At 49.3% G+C, this 19,408-nt stretch overlaps 3 protein-coding genes across 3 annotated transcripts; 2 read left to right on the top strand and 1 right to left on the bottom strand.

Moving 5' to 3' along the window:
• The first annotated feature begins 5 nt into the window (after nucleotides 1-5).
• Nucleotides 6-1,549, top strand: LOC136547323 (dirigent protein 25-like). Its single transcript, XM_066539286.1, has one exon. The coding sequence runs from the start codon at nucleotides 584-586 to the stop codon at nucleotides 1,544-1,546; it is 963 nt and encodes a 320-aa protein (XP_066395383.1). The 5' UTR covers nucleotides 6-583; the 3' UTR covers nucleotides 1,547-1,549.
• A 179-nt stretch (nucleotides 1,550-1,728) lies between these two features.
• On the bottom strand, nucleotides 1,729-5,020 carry LOC136547333 (UDP-glucuronic acid decarboxylase 1-like). The gene is made up of 7 exons (XM_066539295.1): nucleotides 4,284-5,020; nucleotides 3,868-4,015; nucleotides 3,693-3,772; nucleotides 2,858-2,941; nucleotides 2,692-2,766; nucleotides 2,384-2,476; nucleotides 1,729-2,274 (listed from the first exon to the last, which is right to left on the bottom strand). Exons 1-7 carry the CDS (start codon nucleotides 4,851-4,853, stop codon nucleotides 2,083-2,085), a joined length of 1,242 nt encoding a protein of 413 aa, XP_066395392.1. The 5' UTR covers nucleotides 4,854-5,020; the 3' UTR covers nucleotides 1,729-2,082.
• Nucleotides 5,021-15,490: 10,470 nt separating this feature from the next.
• LOC136547306 (ankyrin repeat-containing protein ITN1-like) lies at nucleotides 15,491-19,144 on the top strand. The gene is made up of 4 exons (XM_066539265.1): nucleotides 15,491-15,724; nucleotides 15,821-16,588; nucleotides 16,901-17,310; nucleotides 17,427-19,144. Exons 1-4 carry the CDS (start codon nucleotides 15,703-15,705, stop codon nucleotides 18,258-18,260), a joined length of 2,034 nt encoding a protein of 677 aa, XP_066395362.1. The 5' UTR covers nucleotides 15,491-15,702; the 3' UTR covers nucleotides 18,261-19,144.
• The last annotated feature ends 264 nt before the right edge of the window (nucleotides 19,145-19,408 follow it).

Raw genomic sequence — 19,408 nt, 5'->3', positions numbered from 1 at the left:
TAACAAGGAGCTACGCCATAAACGTTGGACCTATAGCAAGAGATCGCGCCTCTTGAATATATGCATGGCTGCGTTGTGGTTGCCGTCTCTTCGATGAAACGCTGCCAGACTCATAAGCTGTTGAGTGCTGAGCATGCTACTAGCAAAGCAGCAATAGCTCCTGGAAACCGTGGGCCGAAGGGGCACCATGGATGCACCTACGCGGGCGGGCAAACCACTCCTGCAAATCAGCATCTGCCCGTTCGTCCCGGTCGTCTAAGCGCTGGGATATGTGGCGCCACGCCTCTGCTGTTGTCCTTCCCAAGTCCCAACCGCACCTCTTCTTCAGAGGTTTAGGTTCCTGGGCGTCCTCGCACAACTAACGCACAACACCGCCATCAAACTACTCCACTCTGCCCACGTCTGTCTCTCGGCCTACCTGCACCTGCACGAACCGCGATCCCTATATAATCTGGCATATCGCTGCACAGCAACAACAAGTACAAGTGATCGATCTACTGAGAGTGGGCAATAGCTGGTTGGATACACGCCACAGGCCTCGCTCTTCTCCAGTGGACGTTCAAGCCTGCGTGGCTTGCGAGACATGGCCAAGAACGCGGTGCAGGCCGTCAGGGCGGCACTGTGCCTGGTGCTCGCGCTCACCGTGGCGAACTGCGCATTCGCTGGTCGCGTCCTCGACGAGCAGGCTGCGGCTCCCCTGCCGGCCGACCCGCTGCCCGCCCCGACGGACCCCCCGGCAGACCCAGTGGTGGCGCCAGCGGCCGGCCCAGCCGCAGCCGCCGGCGCTGCGGGTGCCGCCGCGACGGGCAACCCAGGAGCCGCCGGCGCGGGCGCGGGCCCGGGCGCGGGCGTGGGCGACCACCCGCCGACGTTCTTCATGCACGACATCCTCGGCGGCTCGCAGCCGTCGGGGCGCATCGTGACCGGCGTGGTGGCGAGCGCGGCGGCCAACGGGCAGCTCCCGTTCGCGCGCCCCAACACCAACATCTTCCCGATCCAGGGCGCGATGCCGCTGCCGCAGGGCGCCAGCAACCTCATCAACAGCAACAACGTGCCCTACGTCGCGGGCCTCGGCGGCACGTCCTCCGCCGTCGTCCAGAACAACGGCAACCCCGTCAACGGCGGCAACAAGAACATGCCTTTCGTCAACGCCGGGGACCTGCCGTCGGGCGTCACGCTCCAGAACCTCCTTTTCGGCACGACCACCGTCATCGACGACGAGCTCACCGAGGGACACGAGCTCGGAGCGGGGGTCATCGGCAGGGCGCAGGGCTTCTACGTCGCCAGCTCGCAGGACGGCACCAGCAAGACCATCATGCTCACCGCCATGTTCGAGGGCCCCGAGGCACTGCATGGCGGCGACACGCTCAGCTTCTTCGGGGTCCACCGCATGGCCGCGCCGGAGTCCCACATCGCCATCATCGGAGGCACCGGCAAGTACGAGAACGCCAAGGGCTTCGCCGCCATCCAGACGCTGCACCCTAGCGACGAGCACACCACCGACGGCGTTGAGACTCTACTCCAGTTCAACGTTCACCTCATTTAAGCCGCTCCATTACCATTAGATCGACAATTACCACTTCTTGTCCTTCCAGCAGTTTCGTGCAACGTTTGTTATTCCAAGTACTGTGCCAGCTTTCGGCCATGTATGTAATGTACTAATAGGTGCTATGATCGCATCAGCATATTGTGAGATTGTACGAGTAAATCAAGTATGTTTCTGCTATTCTGAGATGGCTACCCCTAAAATAAATGGCATGAGAATATGACATCATCCTACGTAAAATGGAGCTGGATGGGTTTCAAGAACATTAGAAAGAGGGACTAAATTTATGTAGACATCTCACAGTTCGCTGAAAGGCTACCATGTAATTCTATGGCGAACTTTATGTATCGAAGAAACCGTAACCAAAGAACAGATGTCCAGTCACGAAAAATAACTCGCCCTGGAGGAAGAAATTTTTGGCAATTAGTCCTTCATCTGAGCTCTGTCAAGGGCTTCAAGGCACCAAAAAGAGCTCTGTCAGTATGATACAGTATTATGAGACTGGTAGCTTTGGGCTCCCAATTAGAAAGAGGGACTCAATTCTCATCCATGATGCGTTTCTGGAAGTCCGAGACCATACGCGGCAGGCCTTGTTTTAGTGAAACTTTGGGCTCCCAATTGAGAAGAGACTTGGCCTTAGAAATGTCAGGTTTTCTCATGTGTGGATCATCTGCAGTGTTGGGTTTGAACTCGAAAGATGCACTTGGGTCGATCGTTTCTTTTACCACCTGCAGCAAAAGAATGCAGTATCATGATTCCTGGTAGGGATATTGTAGACAGGAAGCCGTGGTATTCTGAAAGAACAATGGATAGCAAATTTCAGTGTCAAGGTCAGACCTGTGCAAGCTCCAGCATTGTAAATTCTCCCGGATTCCCCAAGTTGAAAGGTCCAATATGGTCACTTTCCATTAGAGTTACCAACCCATCAACCTATAAATTTATAGATATGTAAATTCTTCAGATCTGAATGTGGCAAACATGAACTTTCTGCAGCAAACAAAATTTAAAATAGAAACTGATTTATGAAGAACAAAGGTCGAGGAAAATAAAGAACACTTGCATGCATTATCTGAATATAATTTGTATAAAATAAACAATTGAAACTTCTTCATATAGAACGAGAGACAGAAACCATGCATAAGTACCAGATCTGAAACATATTGAAAACTTCGAGTCTGTTTTCCATCACCATACACTGTCATTGGTTGTTTCCGCAAAGCCTAGAAATGAAGCAATGCCAACTTTAAGCAGTGCTGAAGTTCTATGATAATCCTCTTCTCCAATGCATCAGAATCACAAACTGAGACAAACCTGTGCAACAAAGTTGCTAACAACTCGGCCATCATCTAAACACATACGAGGGCCATATGTGTTAAATATGCGTGCAATTCTCACCTGAGGAAAGCAGTACTATGTCAAAGTTTGCTCTTCAAGAAGAGAATAAAGATAAAGCACACAGACAACTCATAAGTCATAAGCAGCATTGCAGTATATAAACAAAGGATGTATCTTGACAAAATGGAAACCAGCCATCGAATATTCAAAGTTCAAATAAACAAAGGGATCTGGTTAATTAGCACTTTTAGAGTAATGCAATGCCCTTTCCTGAATTCCCTCGCATCTATAAATACTGTGTAAATAGTATACTATCCACCCTAGAGAAGACTTCTTTCTTTTTTCTCTGAACACGAAAGACATCCTTTTCAAACTTAACAATAGACCAATTTTGAGTTCAGGAAAAAACAGTAGACCGTTTTTTTGGGGGGTGGGGGGTGGGGGGTGGGTGGGGGGGGGGGACTTAATGCCACATACCATAAAGATATTCATTTTTTCGGCAAATCCATGTTCTAGTATACTTAATCGTAATTGTTAAAAAAATTGAAATGTATGCAAACGGTAATGGATCACCCGTTCTCAATATTTGACATTTGGACCATGCTAAGTACTTGAAATAAGACATATGAATACCACCTCAAAGTCGATTATTACATCTAGTTCAATTTCAGAACTTATCAAATACTGACACCTAAACAGTTTTAGAGCTTATTAAATACTGACATGTAATAAGTAGTTTTTAAAGGTCCCATTGCCAACAAGATATAGCCTTTGCTAGACATGGATCCATAATCAGAAACTGAAGCTTTACCTCGACACCAGCACCACGGTGGTAATCCATGGTAAGAGTTTCAGCTGTTCTCTTCCCCTCATCATAACAGCTCCTAACACCTGCATAATTATAACATAGCGAGGTATATCACATTGTATCGGACTGGAGAGACTCAAATGGGGCATACTCCTAAGATATGTCAAACTTAGCACACCAATGGGATTGACATGGCCCCAGTAGCTCTCCTTCTGTGGATGCTCAAGAGGATCACCATACACTTCACTGGTACTAGTCAGCAAGAACCGGGCCCCGACCCTCTTTGCCAGTCCAAGCATGTTCAAGGTCCCCATGACATTTGTCTTGTACATAGTTGGTTAAGGAAACAATTGGAGAAAAAGCAGACAAAACAAACAGATGTAAATCCACGCTCTTCCCCACGCTGGCACAAAACTACGAATCCACCCCCACGCCCACCTTCAACACATGTGAAATGTGCATCATAGAATAGAACTGACATTGAAGAAGTTGTATCCGTGTCCATAAATAAATCAATAAAGACAAATATATTGAATCCAATTCCTGTGAGGATGTGGACGAATTATGCGCGGCACAAGGGAGCGGAAAGGATATGATGGTCTTGATGGGGTTGAATTTGTAGTGCATGGGGGATGCGGGGCAGGCGAGGTGGTAGATCTGGTCGACCTCTAGGAGAATGGGCTCGACGACGTCGTGGCGGATGAGCTCGAATCGCGGGTTGCCGAGGTGGTGCGCGACGTTGTCCTTGCGGCCCGTGAAGAAGTTGTCGACGACGATGACGCTGTCCCCGCGGGCGAGGAGCTTGTCGACGAGGTGGCTGCCGACAAACCCCGCGCCGCCGGTGACGACGACGCGCAGGGAGGGCTTCCGGACGCCGACGGGGAGGCGGCGCGCGGCGGCGGAGGAGGCGCCGCCGCCGCGGGGGATTTTCCTGGCGACGGCGGCGGCGAAATTGGTGACGGAGGAGGATCCGGCGGCGGAATGCGGGCTGACGGACGACGGGTAGAGGAAGAAGAAGGACGAGGCTAGGAGGAAGCCGAGGAGGACGAAGAGGAGGCGCTGCTCGCGGAGGAGGTAGGAAGCGAGGGTGCGGGAGAGGGAGGCGCGGTGGTGGTGCGGGCGGTGCTGTTTGCTCATGCTGGCCTGCCGGTGCAGCTGCTTCATGGCGGGGTGGGCGCGCGCCCTCTCGCCGCCGGAGGGGGAGAAGACTGGTGGCGGAGTGAGGTGGAGAGGGAGGCGCGTGGAGGCGGTTGGGCCCCGTAGCTGCCGAATCGAATGCGATTCTTCCTGCCGCTGTGGCTTGTCGCCCGCAGATTCCGCACGTGCGTGTGGAATCGTTCTCTCTTCTTTTGCTTCCAATGGAATGTCACTTTGTATTCATTTATATAACTTTGGATAAAAGCAACATCACTCAGCGACCGCATAGCGCAGTGGATTAGCGCGTCTGACTTCGGATGGGTTCGACTCTGTGGTCCGACTATTGTGTTTTCTGATGTTTTGTCCCTTTGTATTACTCACTCCGTCCATTTATCTCCTTCATTTATCTCCTTCCTCTAAGTAATTCCCCCCCCCCCCCCCCCCCCAAATCTCCTTCCTATTAGTTCGGGACCATAGGTTTGCTTTCTCGTACATGCTACATAATTGGTGCTCATTGGCTGCTCCTTGTCTACATTTATTGCTCCATAGCTACGACTCCTTAGCTGCTCCTTGCCTTAAATGCAAATCTGCATGGTTTACTGCTCATTGGTCATTACGCCGAAGGCTAATACGATGAAGACTTATGAACGGAGGGAGTACTCCCTCCATACCCATAAAACAAGTCGTTTAGAACAGTATTGTGCATACAAAGAAGGAATTAATTAAGGGTTAATTTTCCATCCTTGCCCTTATTAATTAGGCGTTCGAGTGCTGGCAGCCGTGGTATTTTTTTTGTATTCGCCAGATTATTTGCATGGCACTGTGCTTCGTTGCATAGCGCTGTGCTGCTTGAGTTTGGGCGCGTGAGGTCGGGGTTTGGTCGTTCGCGCGTGCGTGCAGGAGCGTTTTGGCACAGGTGACGCGCGCGTGTAGGAGTGTTTTTAGCGTTTGCTCCCGTTTTGCTTTTCTCGCGTGTGTGTTGGCGCGTTTACAGGTTCACTTGCTTTCAAATTTTCGGCGTTCAGACGCATTTTCGGTGTTCTCGCGCGCGTGTGTTGGCGCGTCTACACACGCTGCTCCCAGTATTATAAAACGTTCAGATGCTGCTCCCAGTACTACATCTACTCCATGCCTTTTTCTTCTTCTTTCCTTCCAGCTTCTACTCCCAGTACAAATGTCCGATTATATTCCTAGTTTCGATCTCAATCCGAAGATGACGAAGCCGACATTGGGTTTGATCTCAACGTTCCAGCACCACAAGATGACGACAACGACAACGTGTTCGACGTGGACGAGCCACAAGATGATGATGACAACGACGTGTTCGACGTCGACGAGCCAGAAGTTCACCATGGCGGTAATGCATCACTTAGCGCTCTTGTGTGTTTCTTAGCATATGCAGATTTTGCTCAGTTCTTAAATCATTGTTTCTTTTTTTACAGTACTTGATTTGAACTTACCACTAGATGAGTTCGGTGCAGTTAATTTCGACTATCTACAAAATCTTGCTGGTAACTTTTTTTTAACACAATCACATTATTCATTTTAGTTAAGCCACGGCTACTTTGTTGAAGCGCTTGCTGATGATGATACGGATACTTTGTTTATTTTTTCCTCTACTAGATCATGCTCATGATGCTACCGTTCAACCAAATCCTCGAAGGAAGGACATGACAGACCACGAGTGCGCACAAGTGTACCTCTCATTTGAAGTTTCTCCACATCCGGAATGTAGAACTCACAATCAAACTTCTCCATGAAGTGAAAAAACCTTGCTGGGAGCCCATAGTCTTTGTGGAGAAGGCCACAACGGGCACACATGCGAGCACGGCGGCAAGCTTGGAAGCATTCTTCTCCGCCGCCAGCATGGATCGTGCCGCAGCGAGGATATAGACACTCGACGAAGTCCCTCTCCACGGAGTCCGCCACCATCTCGACGTTGTCCGGCACCACCAGCGGCACCTTGACAGAGTCCATCGCCATCTCCAAGTCCAGCGCCTCTTCTGAGTTGGGCGCCAGCTCGGACTCTGGCGCTTCCTCCGAAACCACCGCCACCTCTTCTGAGTTTGGCGCCACTTCATAGTCGAGCGCCTCCTCCATGGCTGGAGCGAGCTTCATGGCGCCGGGCTCCATGGCAAGCGTGCTGCAGGAGACGAACGCGAGCACGAGGAGGAAGTGCGGCGAGCGGCGAGCAGCGAGGCGAGGTGAGGAGGACGTGCGGCGAACGGCGAGGCGAGGCGACGAGGACATGCAGCGTGCGGCGAGCAGCGAGGCTACACGAAGAGGATGTAAGGCGAGGCGAGGCGAGGAGGCGTGCGACGAGGAACGAAGTGCGAGGCAGTGCGAGCGCTTATTGGATCGGCCAGCGGCAAGCCGAACGGGTGGCGTGAGTAACGAACAGGCACGATCAATGCGGACGGCGTGCACGCGTGCGATTAAGGGAGGGGTAATCGCGTCCAAACTTGCCCTCTGGTGTAGAGAACGACATGATTTGTGAAAACTAGCCAAGTGCCCAGAACGACTTGAAATCTGGGTACGGAGGGAGTATACTCCTACAACTGTACGGTGTTTTTTTGTTCTGATGTTTATGTTTTCTTTTCTGATGATATTTTTTCCCCTTGTGTTATACTCCTAACACTGTACGGCAGGAAGCGAACGTGTCAAGCTAGACTTATTTTGTTTTGCAATAACTTTGCTTGGAAGAAGATAAGAAGTTCAACGATCAGTCACGTCGTTTGGTACGCTTGTTAAAGTCTTACTGCAGGACGATCGATGACAACAGATGAACTGAAAGGTGAAAGGCAAGTGGACTTGTTAGAACAGCACGCTGACGATGGGTATCTGGCTTGCTGATCGATCACCATCAGCGATGTTGTAAGATCAAAGATAAAACTGAAATTCAGATATCAGCTGTTGATGATGGTAGTGTACCAAACAGAGCAGGCCCGTTAGCTTGAGAAGATAGAGAATTGGCCTATTGACGCCTCGTAGAACTAGCTTTTTTAACAAACATCTAAAGGAACATATATCTCAAGAAAAAAGGCATAAACCTCTTCGATGTTTTTCTTGTTCTGATACTTTCTCAAACATTAAGTCCATCTGTCCATTGTTTTTTTTAATCTTTTTGGCTACTGAGAGTCTGAGAACGTGTGCATGGATAGTGTTGGGAGAGGTAGTGTTATACCCAGAGGTCGGGAGTTTCACTTCCCGTTCTTAGAAAATAAAAGCCACAAGCAAAACTATTTGATAGCTACGTTTTTTAGTCTTTTTTTTACTCTATGGTTGGGATTTCTTCGTAATAAAAAATACATTTTTCACCTAACGGTTGAAAGTTCTTCTTTATGAAAAATATTTCGACATGCTTTCCTAGGGGTAAGTTTTTGTAATATTTGTTGTTGCTTATGGTAGAACCTATCCACTCGGTTCAGCTTAATAGATGTGCTTTTTTTGTTAATTATTTAGTCATCTCTATCAATAGCGAAGGCTCAATTTATCGTAGAGTTCATAGAGACAGAGCATGTTTGTGTGCATTTCAGTACATGTTGATTACCATGCTTCATAAAGAAAATCTGTCCTCGATCTCTAAAGTAGCTATGACATTAAAGAAAACCTAACTATTTTTTTTTCATAACAGAGAGGCGTACCCCCTTGATAAATCTACATATATCTTATTAAAGAAAACCTAATTAATAAAAATATTTTTCATAATAGAGATGCGGCCTACCCCTTAATAAATCTACATATATCTTATTAAATAAAACCTAACTAACGTAGATATATTTTATTCGAAGTATTCACGCCAACGTCCACTAGTATGCAATCCTAATGGATATCTCTCTTCATATAAACTATCCGCATTAGCAAGCCACATCCTCCGATTACATGTATTGAGTTTTTTTAGAATTTACATGTAATGAGTTTTCCACGTCAACGGTGCGATAACATTCATTTAGAATAAATATTCTATCCTATTATATGAGCTAATAATTATAGGTTGTTCAATTTCCATTGCAAAGCATCAGTGTATGTGTATGAGATGAGAGAGGAGCTCACAAAATTATTTCCCATGCATCAGTAGTATTAGTTCGCTGGATAAGGCCCAAAACCTTTTCTTTAACAGGGCCTTTGGTTGGAGTTGGAGGGCCCAAAACGTTGCATCAACGAGGCACACAAATTCCGGTCTCTTCTTACTCCGCCGGACTCGTCCCGTGTGGGTGTGGCTACTGCCGATGTATCAACTCTCAGTATCAGCACAGAAGCCACAGATCCAAGTGTTTATGAATCAGCGTGTTTCTGCTTGAAGACTCAAGTCATGTCTGGCGCAGAAAGAGAGTTTCAGCTTTCAACCTAGGGCCTGTTTAGTTCACCGCTGAATCGGCGCCGCCAAATTTTGGCGTACACTGTAGCTACTGTAGCGTTTTGTTTTTATTTGGTAATAATTATCTAATTGTTGACTAATTAGACTCAAAACGTTCGTCTCGCAAAGTACAACTAAACTGTGTAATTAGTTTTTGATTTCGTCAACATTTAGTACTCCATGCATATACCGCAAATTTGATGTGATGGGGAATCTTCTTTTTACATAGTGCCAAATTCTGGAATCCAAGGGAACTAAACAAGGGCCTACGCGTTGTTCCTTGAAGGAGAGAACACATCGACAACGGTATTTATTTCTGATCATACCTCGTAGTTATAACTGCACTGACAATCTGACGTGTCTGCCCACCGAGGTCCCTTGTTGCTGTCGGGCCGGCCGGCCGGGGAGTGGACTCGTTGACCTCACCAACCAGCAAAGCAAGTCAAGATTAGCTGACCACGTGAAGAATCCAGACCGAGACGCGAAACCGGACTAATGCACTGTTGGCAGGGCATCTGGGAGGAGCTGGGATGTTTAACCCAGTCTCTGCACCCTGCGCGGTCTCGCTGTGACGCTGTGCGTGGGCCTTGTCCTCGTGGTTCCTCGCTCGATCTGTTTGGATAGTAGAAGGAAACCTCTTTACCGGCTGCGCGTTTGTTTTTGCTTGGAAAGCTGAAGCTGCCATTAAAAAAAAGTGAAGGCAGAACGTGTGCTCGGTGTGCGCGTTGCCCCATGGCGGATGCCGGATGGCGCGTCCCGGGCTGCCGGCACGCGGCGCAGAACTGCACGTGCGTTTCGCAGCAGCGACCGCGGCGGCGGGCGGGGTCGGAGACGGAGACGGAATGATGAGAGAGGCCCGAATGCAACGATTCGGGATTCTCCCATCCACTTCCACCCATGGCGGTGGGCGGGGATTCCTTTGGCCGGATCGTGGCATCGCGCTTTGAGATTTTAGCCACCAATGGGAGCCACTAGGACGAACACGAAGAATATCTATGGACCACGGTGGTGTGCTAGCTGCAGTTTTTGTAGGATGCAGCTGTGGCTACAAGTAGAAAAATAAAATCTTTGTAGCTAATAAGTGAAGCAGCTGCAACTGTGGCTGTAAACAGAAAACTAAATTCTATTATTGCTAATATGTGAGCTAAGATCCTGTTTGGATCCATAAAACTAATATCTAGTTAACTAATTTTTAGTCTCTAATCATCAAACAAGCGGACTAATTGTCAATCCATTAGTCATGGACTAGTTGTTAGTCTATTAATCCATTTATAGGAGCTAATATGACTAGTTGCTAACATGACATAATACGTGAAACCGTTGCAGGCACTAGAAAAGCAGAAGCGGTCGGGCTGGTAGTCCATCAACCAGTTTATGCAGCAAGCTGCCGAGACAGGCGCTAAAAAAATCGAGTTGGAAACTGATGCCGCCATGGTGGTCCAAGCAGCGACAACAACAGAGCTGGACCGGTGCTCCGCTAGTTGACTAGTCTGGGAGCTTAAAAACTTGCTATTCTGTAACTCTGTTTCACATAGGGTTATGCATAATCCCCATTCATGTAATTTAGCTGCTCACTCCCTAGCGGCCCTTGGGGCAGATCTCAGTCCGGATACTGTCTCGGTACTGGTTGCCGAAGATTTGGCAGCGGTTGATTCGTAATGGAGTTTCACTTATAGTTTCAAAAAAAAAAAAAGTTCACATGTACCGCATCCAATTGTTCTTGTAGCCGATTCGCAAAGTTTTTTGGCTTTCACTTCCAAAATATGCAGTACGAGTTTTACTGTCCATACAAATATTATTACAACTAGAATGCTTTAGCCCTACCAAATCAATTGATCTACTTGGCCCTTAAATGTGCAATGATCATGGCAAAATGATCAGAATATATAAAAAAAAACTCACAACCCAAATACCATCTAGGATGCAAGGCCCGTATGTTTTTGTCATTAGTTCGATCCAAGACTTACTTTAAATGAACTAGAATAGCAATGCCATATAATTAATTTTGTTATGAACTAAAGGACCTGACCCGTAAAACATTTGAGTATTGAATACCCACTTCTGTCCTTTATCTCACCTAAGCACCCTGATCAATATGATGACATTGCCCCAAAACCATCTTGACATGTTCAAAGCTTCCTTGTTATTGCCATTACCATCCTAGGACATCGGTGCAAGCTGCTACTGATCTCTGACATGTCACTCCTTAGGTCATGCCCAACGCGTCATGTTGGATTATGGTCTCGTCGGGCCATGTAGACTCGGATGCCACTTAGATAAAAAAAAAAGCTCGAATACAGAAGCCTTGTCGGTTGTCAATATGTCTTGCAGAAGCTACGTACACCTCACCTGACAACATGCTAGAGCAGCAATGGAGTGGTGCGTTGTGGCATAAGATCGCTCCCCACAAATTTGGTGCTATTTATATTGAGAAGAATAGTAGTCTCAGTTCATTGTACCTACATGCATGGAAAGCAACATTTTTCTAGGACTGTCAACAGTGTATGCCCGTGTTAGGCCTGCTCTTATTGTGTTGTTAGCCTATCATGTCGCTATTTTTGCTAGGCCTTTGCTTGCTACCTTCTTTTATCTATGATGACTTCATTACCCCTATGTCGAGTCAGTGATGCTAACATCATCTGAGCTATGCAAACCTCTCCGTGCTAACCATTTGAAGTTTCCAACCGCTGCCAAAGTCGTGGTACCATTGTGTTTCCACCACCTTTGTGTGGGTAATTTGATCCAAACAAGGTGTAAGTTCATCAAAGCTAGTATAAGAGTTACCAACCCGGCCTGTTGTAGTGGTGGATGGACAAAGGAGAAGGATGACAATGACGAAATGAAGCTAAAAATGTACGAGTTTAGCATAGAAATAAGGGGCTATTGCGTTCTTGCCCCTAGTTTGAACCCCAATTGTGATTTTACCCCCATTTTCTTCCACTTTGTGTTTTTACCCCTGCTTTTCCAAAATGAAGGCTCCGTTTACCCCTACTCCGTGAACAGCAGGTAACGGTGTTAAAAAGTTAATAGATGACAAGTTTGCCCTTCCGAATATTGCGTTTTTGCCCCTATTTCAAACCACAATTGTGATTTTACCCCTACTTTCTTGCACTTTGTGTTTTTACCCCTACTTTTCTAAAACGAAGGCTCTGTTTACCCCAATTCTTAACTCAGTTATCTACATCCGGATCAAAGCAACTAAAAATTAACAAAAGGCCTGTAAAAGACAAACTTACCCCTTATCTCTCGGTCGTCTCTCTCAGGGTCGTCCCTCTCAACGCTAGCAGGTAACGGGCGGCTGGGTGCGGCGACGGTGGCGGCGAAAGGGCAGCGTCGGGCCGTCGAGCGGGCGCGTGCGGCCAGGTGGAGGAAGCGGTGCGGGCACGTGCGGCTTAGCCTAACATGGGCGCGCAGCTAGGCACGCGGCTCTGCTTGGCGCGGGCACACGCAGCTAGGCACGCGGCTCTGCTTGGTGCGGGCGCGCGTCTCGTGGAAGCAGTCGACCATGCTGCTTGGTCGCACCCATGGTCGGCTGCTTTCACAAGACGTGCGCCCGTGACGTCGGCCAAGCCGCGCGCGCCTACGCCAAGCAGAGCCACGTGCCTGGCTGCGCGCGCCCGCGCCAAGTAGAGCCGCGTGCATGGCTGCGCGCCCATGTCAGGCTAAGCCACGTGCGCCCACGCCGCTTCCTCCGCCTGGCCGCACGCGCCCGCTCGCCACGCCCGCCCGACGGCCCGACGCTGCCCTTCCGCCGCCGCACCCAGTCGCCCGCTGCCTGCTAACGTTGAGAGGGACGACCCTGAGAGAGACGACCGAGAGATAAGGGGTAAGTTTGTATTTTCACAGGCCTTTTGTTAATTTTTAGTTGCTTTGATCCGGATGTAGATAACTGAGTTAAGAATTGGGGTAAATGCAGCCTTCGTTTTGGAAAAGTAGGGGTAAAAACACAAAGTGGAAGAAAGTGGGGGTAAAATCACAATTGTGGTTTGAAATAGGGGCAAAAACGCAATATTCGGAAAGGCAAAGTTGTCATCTGTTAACTTTTTTAACACCGTTACCTGCTGTTCACGGAGTAGGGGTAAACGGAGCCTTCGTTTTGAAAAAGCAGGGGTAAAAACACAAAGTGGAAGAAAATGGGGGTAAAATCACAATTGATGTTCAAAATAGGGGCAAGAACGCAATAGCCCGGGCTATTGCGTTCTTGCCCCTATTTTGAACATCAATTGTGATTTTACCCCCATTTTCTTCCACTTTGTGTTTTTACCCCTGCTTTTTCAAAACGAAGGCTCCGTTTACCCCTACTCCGTGAACAGCAGGTAACGGTGTTAAAAAAGTTAACAGATGACAACTTTGCCTTTCCGAATATTGCGTTTTTGCCCCTATTTCAAACCACAATTGTGATTTTACCCCCACTTTCTTCCACTTTGTGTTTTTACCCCTACTTTTCCAAAACGAAGGCTGCATTTACCCCAATTCTTAACTCAGTTATCTACATCCGGATCAAAGCAACTAAAAATTAACAAAAGGCCTGTGAAAATACAAACTTACCCCTTATCTCTCGGTCGTCTCTCTCAGGGTCGTCCCTCTCAACGCTAGCAGGCAGCGGGCGACTGGGTGCGGCGGCGGAAGGGCAGCGTTGGGCCGTCGGGCGGGCGTGGCGAGCGGGCGCGTGCGGCCAGGCGGAGGAAGCGGCGTGGGCGCACGTGGCTTAGCCTGACATGGGCGCGCAGCCATGCACGCGGCTCTACTTGGCGCGGGCGCGCGCAGCCAAGCACGTGGCTCTGCTTGGCGTAGGCGCGCGCGGCTTGGCCGACGTCACGGGCGCACGTCTTGTGAAAGCAGCCGACCATGGGTGCGACCAAGCAGCATGGTCGACTGCTTCCACGAGACGCGCGCCCGCACCAAGCAGAGCCGCGTGCCTAGCTGCGTGTGCCCGCGCCAAGCAGAGCCGCGTGCCTAGCTGCGCGCCCATGTTAGGCTAAGCCGCACGTGCCCGCACCGCTTCCTCCACCTGGCCGCACGCGCCCGCTCGACGGCCCAACGCTGCCCTTTCGCCGCCACCGTCGCCGCACCCAGCCGCCCGTTACCTGCTAGCGTTGAGAGGGACGACCCTGAGAGAGACGACCGAGAGATAAGGGGTAAGTTTGTCTTTTACAGGCCTTTTGTTAATTTTTAGTTGCTTTGATCCGGATGTAGATAACTGAGTTAAGAATTGGGGTAAACAGAGCCTTCGTTTTAGAAAAGTAGGGGTAAAAACACAAAGTGCAAGAAAGTAGGGGTAAAATCACAATTGTGGTTTGAAATAGGGGCAAAAACGCAATATTCGGAAGGGCAAACTTGTCATCTATTAACTTTTTAACACCGTTACCTGCTGTTCACGGAGTAGGGGTAAACGGAGCCTTCATTTTGGAAAAGCAGGGGTAAAAACACAAAGTGGAAGAAAATGGGGGTAAAATCACAATTGGGGTTCAAACTAGGGGCAAGAACGCAATAGCCCCATAAATTATACTCCATCCATTAACAGCATGTTCGCTTGGTCGTATTTGGCTTATAAGCCATGTCTTATCGGCCAACGAATAGTATTTTCTCTCATACCAAACTAGCCAACAGTACTTTCTGCCATGACTTATACGCCAAACCAGCCCAAACAAACATGACGTAAGTATGTAGAGTTAGCCTGTGTTTTGTTGGTGGAAAGTTGAAATTTCGGCTACTGTAGCACTTTCGTTTTTATTTGACAATTAGTGTTCAATCATGGACTAATTAGGCTCAAAACGTCCGTCTCGCAATTTCCAACCAAACTGTGTAATTAGTTTTTTTTCGTCTATATTTAATGCTCCATGCACGTATCGCAAGATTCGATGTGATGAGTACTGTAGCACTTTTTGGGAAAACTTTTCGTGAACTAAACAAGGGCTTATATATGTTAGGAATATACTGCTTGATTGTAGCTGCCATGAAACACATGAATTCATGGATCTTTTAGTTTCTGAAAAAGAACATGAATTACCGCATACTTAATGTTACGTTTACACGGATGTACTCATCTCGTAGTATTAACAAACGCATGTGAGCCAGACAGGCACTCAGGCACTTGCACGAAAACAGGAGAGATAATTATTCGTGGGGAAAGCGACAAATGGCCATATGCAACGCATACCGGCAGGTGGCCTGGCGCACCAGGCCCAGCCACATAAACAACAGCGGAAGCCGGGAAACCCAACCCAACCAAACCGAAGTACCAAACGGCGCTGCAATCCCGTTCCCTCATCACACACACACACACACACACACACACATACACTGCAGAGAAGACCGCGACGCGAGCCCACCCCACACCACCCCAGGCCGAGCGCCGAGCGCCGAGCGCGATCCCTCCCGTCCGTGTCGCCCTCTGCGCTCCGCCTTCCTCCTCTTCCACCCCGTCGCTTCCGTGCCATCCGCGGCTCGCCTCCCCAGCGCCCATTCCCGCCGCCCCCATGCCTCCGGCCCGCCTGTAGCCGCCCGACGACGACCGCCATGGCCGCCGATTCCGGCAAAGGTGCCCGCCGCTTCCTCGTAACCCTTGATTGGTCCGGCCCGATTCGAGTTCTGTCGATCGTTCGCTGAGGGATCGTTCACCTTGGGTTGCGCGCAGGGATGGCCGACCTAGAGATCGGGCCGGCGTCGAGCGCGGGCGCCTCCGGGGAGCGGCCCGACCAGTCGCCGCCGCGGGTGGCCAAGCGCCCAGGCCTCGTCATGTCTTTCTCCGGGAAGCGGCTGGACCAGTCGCCAGGCGGGTCGCCGTCGCAGTCGCGCCCGGTGCTGGTCATGTCCCACTCCAGCAACCGCCTCGACCAGTCGCCGGCGCGCCCGGTGCTCGTCATGTCCCGCTCCAGCAACCGGCTGGACCAGTCCTCCTCGGCGTCATCGCCGGCGCCCGTGAGGGGGCCCGTGCTGGTCATGTCCGGCTCCAGCAATCGGCTGGACAGCTCGTCGCCGTCGCCGTCGCCGACGTCCGCGGCCGCCACTGCGCCGGTGCTGGTGCTCTCCAACTCCGGCAAGCGGATGGACCAGGCGGGGCGGAAGAAGTACGTCAAGCAGGTGACGGGCCGCCACAACGACACGGAGCTCCACCTCGCCGCGCAGCGCGGGGACCTCGAGGCCGTGCGCCAGATCATCGCCGAGATCGACGCGCAGATGACCGGCACCGGCGAGGAGTTCGACAGCGAGGTCGCCGAGATCCGCGCCGCGATAGTGAACGAGGCCAACGAGATGGAGGCGACCGCGCTGCTCATCGCCGCCGAGAAGGGGTTTCTTGATATCGTCGTCGAGCTGCTCAAGCACTCCGACAAGGACAGCCTCACCAGGAAGACCAAGTCCGGATTCGATGCTCTGCACGTCGCTGCAAGAGAGGGCCACAGAGGTGAGTTACTTCTGATTCCAAGTCCAACTAAAGATCAATCTCTTGTTTCTGTAAGTTGATCAATCTTTTAATGCGAACATGTACTCTGTAACTATTTAATCAATCTCCATGGCTCATTTGTTACTATACTTGATTAATTGTTCTCTTACTTGTGAGTCTTGCAGTGTCTGGTGCTGCAATTAATCTATACTGATAGTGTATACTGACTGTAGTGTATTATCACTAGCTAGTATCAAGTCTGCTTCCATTTTCAGTTTTTCTCTATACTTCTTTTATATAGACCAAAAGTGGAGTACTGACATCTGTTCATAGATATTGTCAAGGTACTTCTGGATCATGATCCATCCGTTGGGAAAACGTTTGGCCAATCGAATGTGACTCCTCTCATAACGGCAGCGATTAGAGGCCACACTGCGGTGGTGAACCTGCTGCTGGAGCGAGTTTCTGGGTTGGTTGAGTTATCGAAAGCAAATGGAAAGAATGCCTTGCACTTTGCTGCTCGGCAGGGGCATGTGGAAATCGTGCAGGCTTTGCTAGATGCTGATGCCCAGCTTGCTCGGAGGACTGATAAGAAAGGCCAGACTGCTCTACACATGGCAGTAAAAGGAACTAGCCCTGAAGTTGTTCAAGCTCTTGTGAATGCCGATCCGGCAATAGTCATGCTACCTGACAGAAATGGCAACTTAGCTTTGCATGTTGCAACCAGAAAGAAAAGATCAGAGGTATTCTCCTGCCCTGTTTATCCAGTGTAGAAATTTTAGCATGATTATTTACTTTCTTTGCTTGCAAAATGCAATATTGTTCTGCTGTCTGCTCACAGGCTTCTCTCCTTCTGCAGATTGTAAATGTGCTTCTGCTTCTTCCAGATATGAACGTAAATGCATTGACTAGGGATCGGAAGACTGCATTCGACATAGCTGAGGGCCTTCCACTGTCAGAGGAGTCTCAAGAAATAAAGGAGTGTTTATCCCGTGCTGGTGCAGTCAGAGCAAATGATCTGAATCAGCCTCGGGATGAGCTTAGAAAAACAGTGACAGAGATAAAAAAGGATGTACATACTCAGCTTGAGCAGGCCAGAAAAACCAACAAAAATGTCTATGGTATCGCAAAGGAGCTAAGGAAACTCCACAGGGAAGGCATCAACAATGCAACAAATTCAGTCACTGTTGTGGCGGTGCTCTTTGCCACAGTGGCATTTGCTGCAATCTTTACAGTGCCTGGCGGTAACACCAACGATGGTGTAGCAGTAGCTGTGCATGCAGCAGCCTTCAAGGTCTTCTTCATCTTCAATGCCATTGCCCTTTTCACGTCTTTAGCAGTAGTGGTGGTCCAGATAACACTGGTTAGGGGTGAGACCAAAGCAGAGAGGCGTGTGATCGAGATCATCAACAAGCTGATGTGGCTGGCTTCAGTGTGCACGACAGTTGCGTTCATATCCTCCTCGTACATCGTAGTGGGGCGGCACTTCAAGTGGGCGGCGCTTCTGGTGACCCTGATCGGTGGGGTGATCATGGCCGGTGTGCTTGGTACAATGACATATTACGTGGTGAAGTCTAAGCGCACACGTAAAATCAGGAAGAAGGTGAAGTCAACAAGGAGGAGCGGCTCAAACTCATGGCAGCACAATTCGGAGTTCTCAGATTCAGAGATCGACCGTATTTATGCTATATGAACCCAGTACAGCTGGTTCCTTCATACCTTTTGGCAGTGATACAACGCGAATGTATATTATAAACATCCATCACAACCCTTGAGATGCTAGGGGTTAACTTTGTACATTCCAATAAGCTGGTGAAAACTGCCATTCCCCTTGTTCGTGAATCGGCGGGGTCTTGGTTGTATACTACTTACAGATAGATTTGTCATCAGATTATATAGTATATTATATATGCAGCATGTTCTGTGCTCCTTGTGCATGGCCTTGATCAGATTCATGGCAGTTGCATGATATATTTGGATACCCTTGTTTTGATATTCTGCTCTCAAAGACGCATGAATTTCTATTACAGCAGCGAGGGATAGCCTTTTTCCAGTCGTTTTCCACAGCACGTGAGAGCGAGAGGTGAGAAATTTGACGTTCTGATATTCCGTTGCTTAGGTGTTCTTTCTCTCTGTAGGACAGGACACCCTGGGGCTGGAGTGCACTTGAAATTGGACGACATGGTGATGGAGACGGGCAATGAGGAGGCATCGTCTAGCCATGTAGGGTCGGGAGAGGAGAGTTTGGCGGCATCTTGATCGCCGTTCCTCTCGCTGCAGCGTCTGGATTCTGAAAACCTCATGCGTGGAGTGGAGAGTCGTCAGGTTGTAAAGGGTCTAGGAAGGAAACTGACACCAGAGGTGGTGGTTACGCTTACGCATGACCCAAAGCGTGAAAGCCGTGTGAGTTGAAGGCACTGACGGTAGGCTCATCAGCTGACTTGTCTACACGCAGTCAATGCTTATTGTAAAATGAATGATTAGCTTGATTAGCAGGTGAAAACCACACTGTGCCTGTAGCAGATGGTGGCTGCAAGTTTGTGATTGGTAATGATAATGAGTAGCATTATATTGTAATTAAGGATAGTAAGATTATCTTTGAACTTTTACAGTCCAGAAAAGCTCGAGGGGAAAACAACCCTAGCGATCAAAGCAACATAAGCTTTCGCTCTGCCGAACAAAAGAATGGCCGCTTTCCAATTGTTACTGTCGTTTTCGTTCCTTCGTGACGAAGTTCGCGGGGGCGGATAGATGATGGATGGAAGCTGGAGCCGGAGGTCGTCCGTCAGTGCGCCACCACCACCAGCACGAGATTTCGCTTTGGAGCTTTACGCATATGCG

This window comes from Miscanthus floridulus, chromosome 1 (genome assembly GCF_019320115.1).
Source record: "Miscanthus floridulus cultivar M001 chromosome 1, ASM1932011v1, whole genome shotgun sequence".
Classification (NCBI taxonomy): Eukaryota; Viridiplantae; Streptophyta; class Magnoliopsida; order Poales; family Poaceae; genus Miscanthus; species Miscanthus floridulus.
The sequence above is the reverse complement of the archived record's forward strand: the minus strand, read 5'-3'. Positions and strand labels throughout refer to the sequence as shown.

What these genes read in the sequence shown, in the direction of transcription:
- LOC136547323 (XM_066539286.1), top strand. Translation starts at nt 584, where the DNA reads ATGGCCAAGAACGCGGTGCAGGCCGTCAGGGCGGCACTGTGCCTGGTG.
- LOC136547333 (XM_066539295.1), bottom strand. Translation starts at nt 4,853, where the DNA reads ATGAAGCAGCTGCACCGGCAGGCCAGCATGAGCAAACAGCACCGCCCG. An exon ending in ACCGTGGTGCTGGTGTCGAG is followed by an intron (nt 2,942 to 3,692) that starts GTAAAGCTTCAG and finishes TGCTTTCCTCAG; the next exon opens with GTGAGAATTGCACGCATATT. An exon ending in TTAGCAACTTTGTTGCACAG is followed by an intron (nt 2,767 to 2,857) that starts GTTTGTCTCAGT and finishes CTTCATTTCTAG; the next exon opens with GCTTTGCGGAAACAACCAAT.
- LOC136547306 (XM_066539265.1), top strand. Translation starts at nt 15,703, where the DNA reads ATGGCCGCCGATTCCGGCAAAG. An exon ending in GGCCGCCGATTCCGGCAAAG is followed by an intron (nt 15,725 to 15,820) that starts GTGCCCGCCGCT and finishes GGTTGCGCGCAG; the next exon opens with GGATGGCCGACCTAGAGATC. An exon ending in CCAGAAAGAAAAGATCAGAG is followed by an intron (nt 17,311 to 17,426) that starts GTATTCTCCTGC and finishes CTCCTTCTGCAG; the next exon opens with ATTGTAAATGTGCTTCTGCT.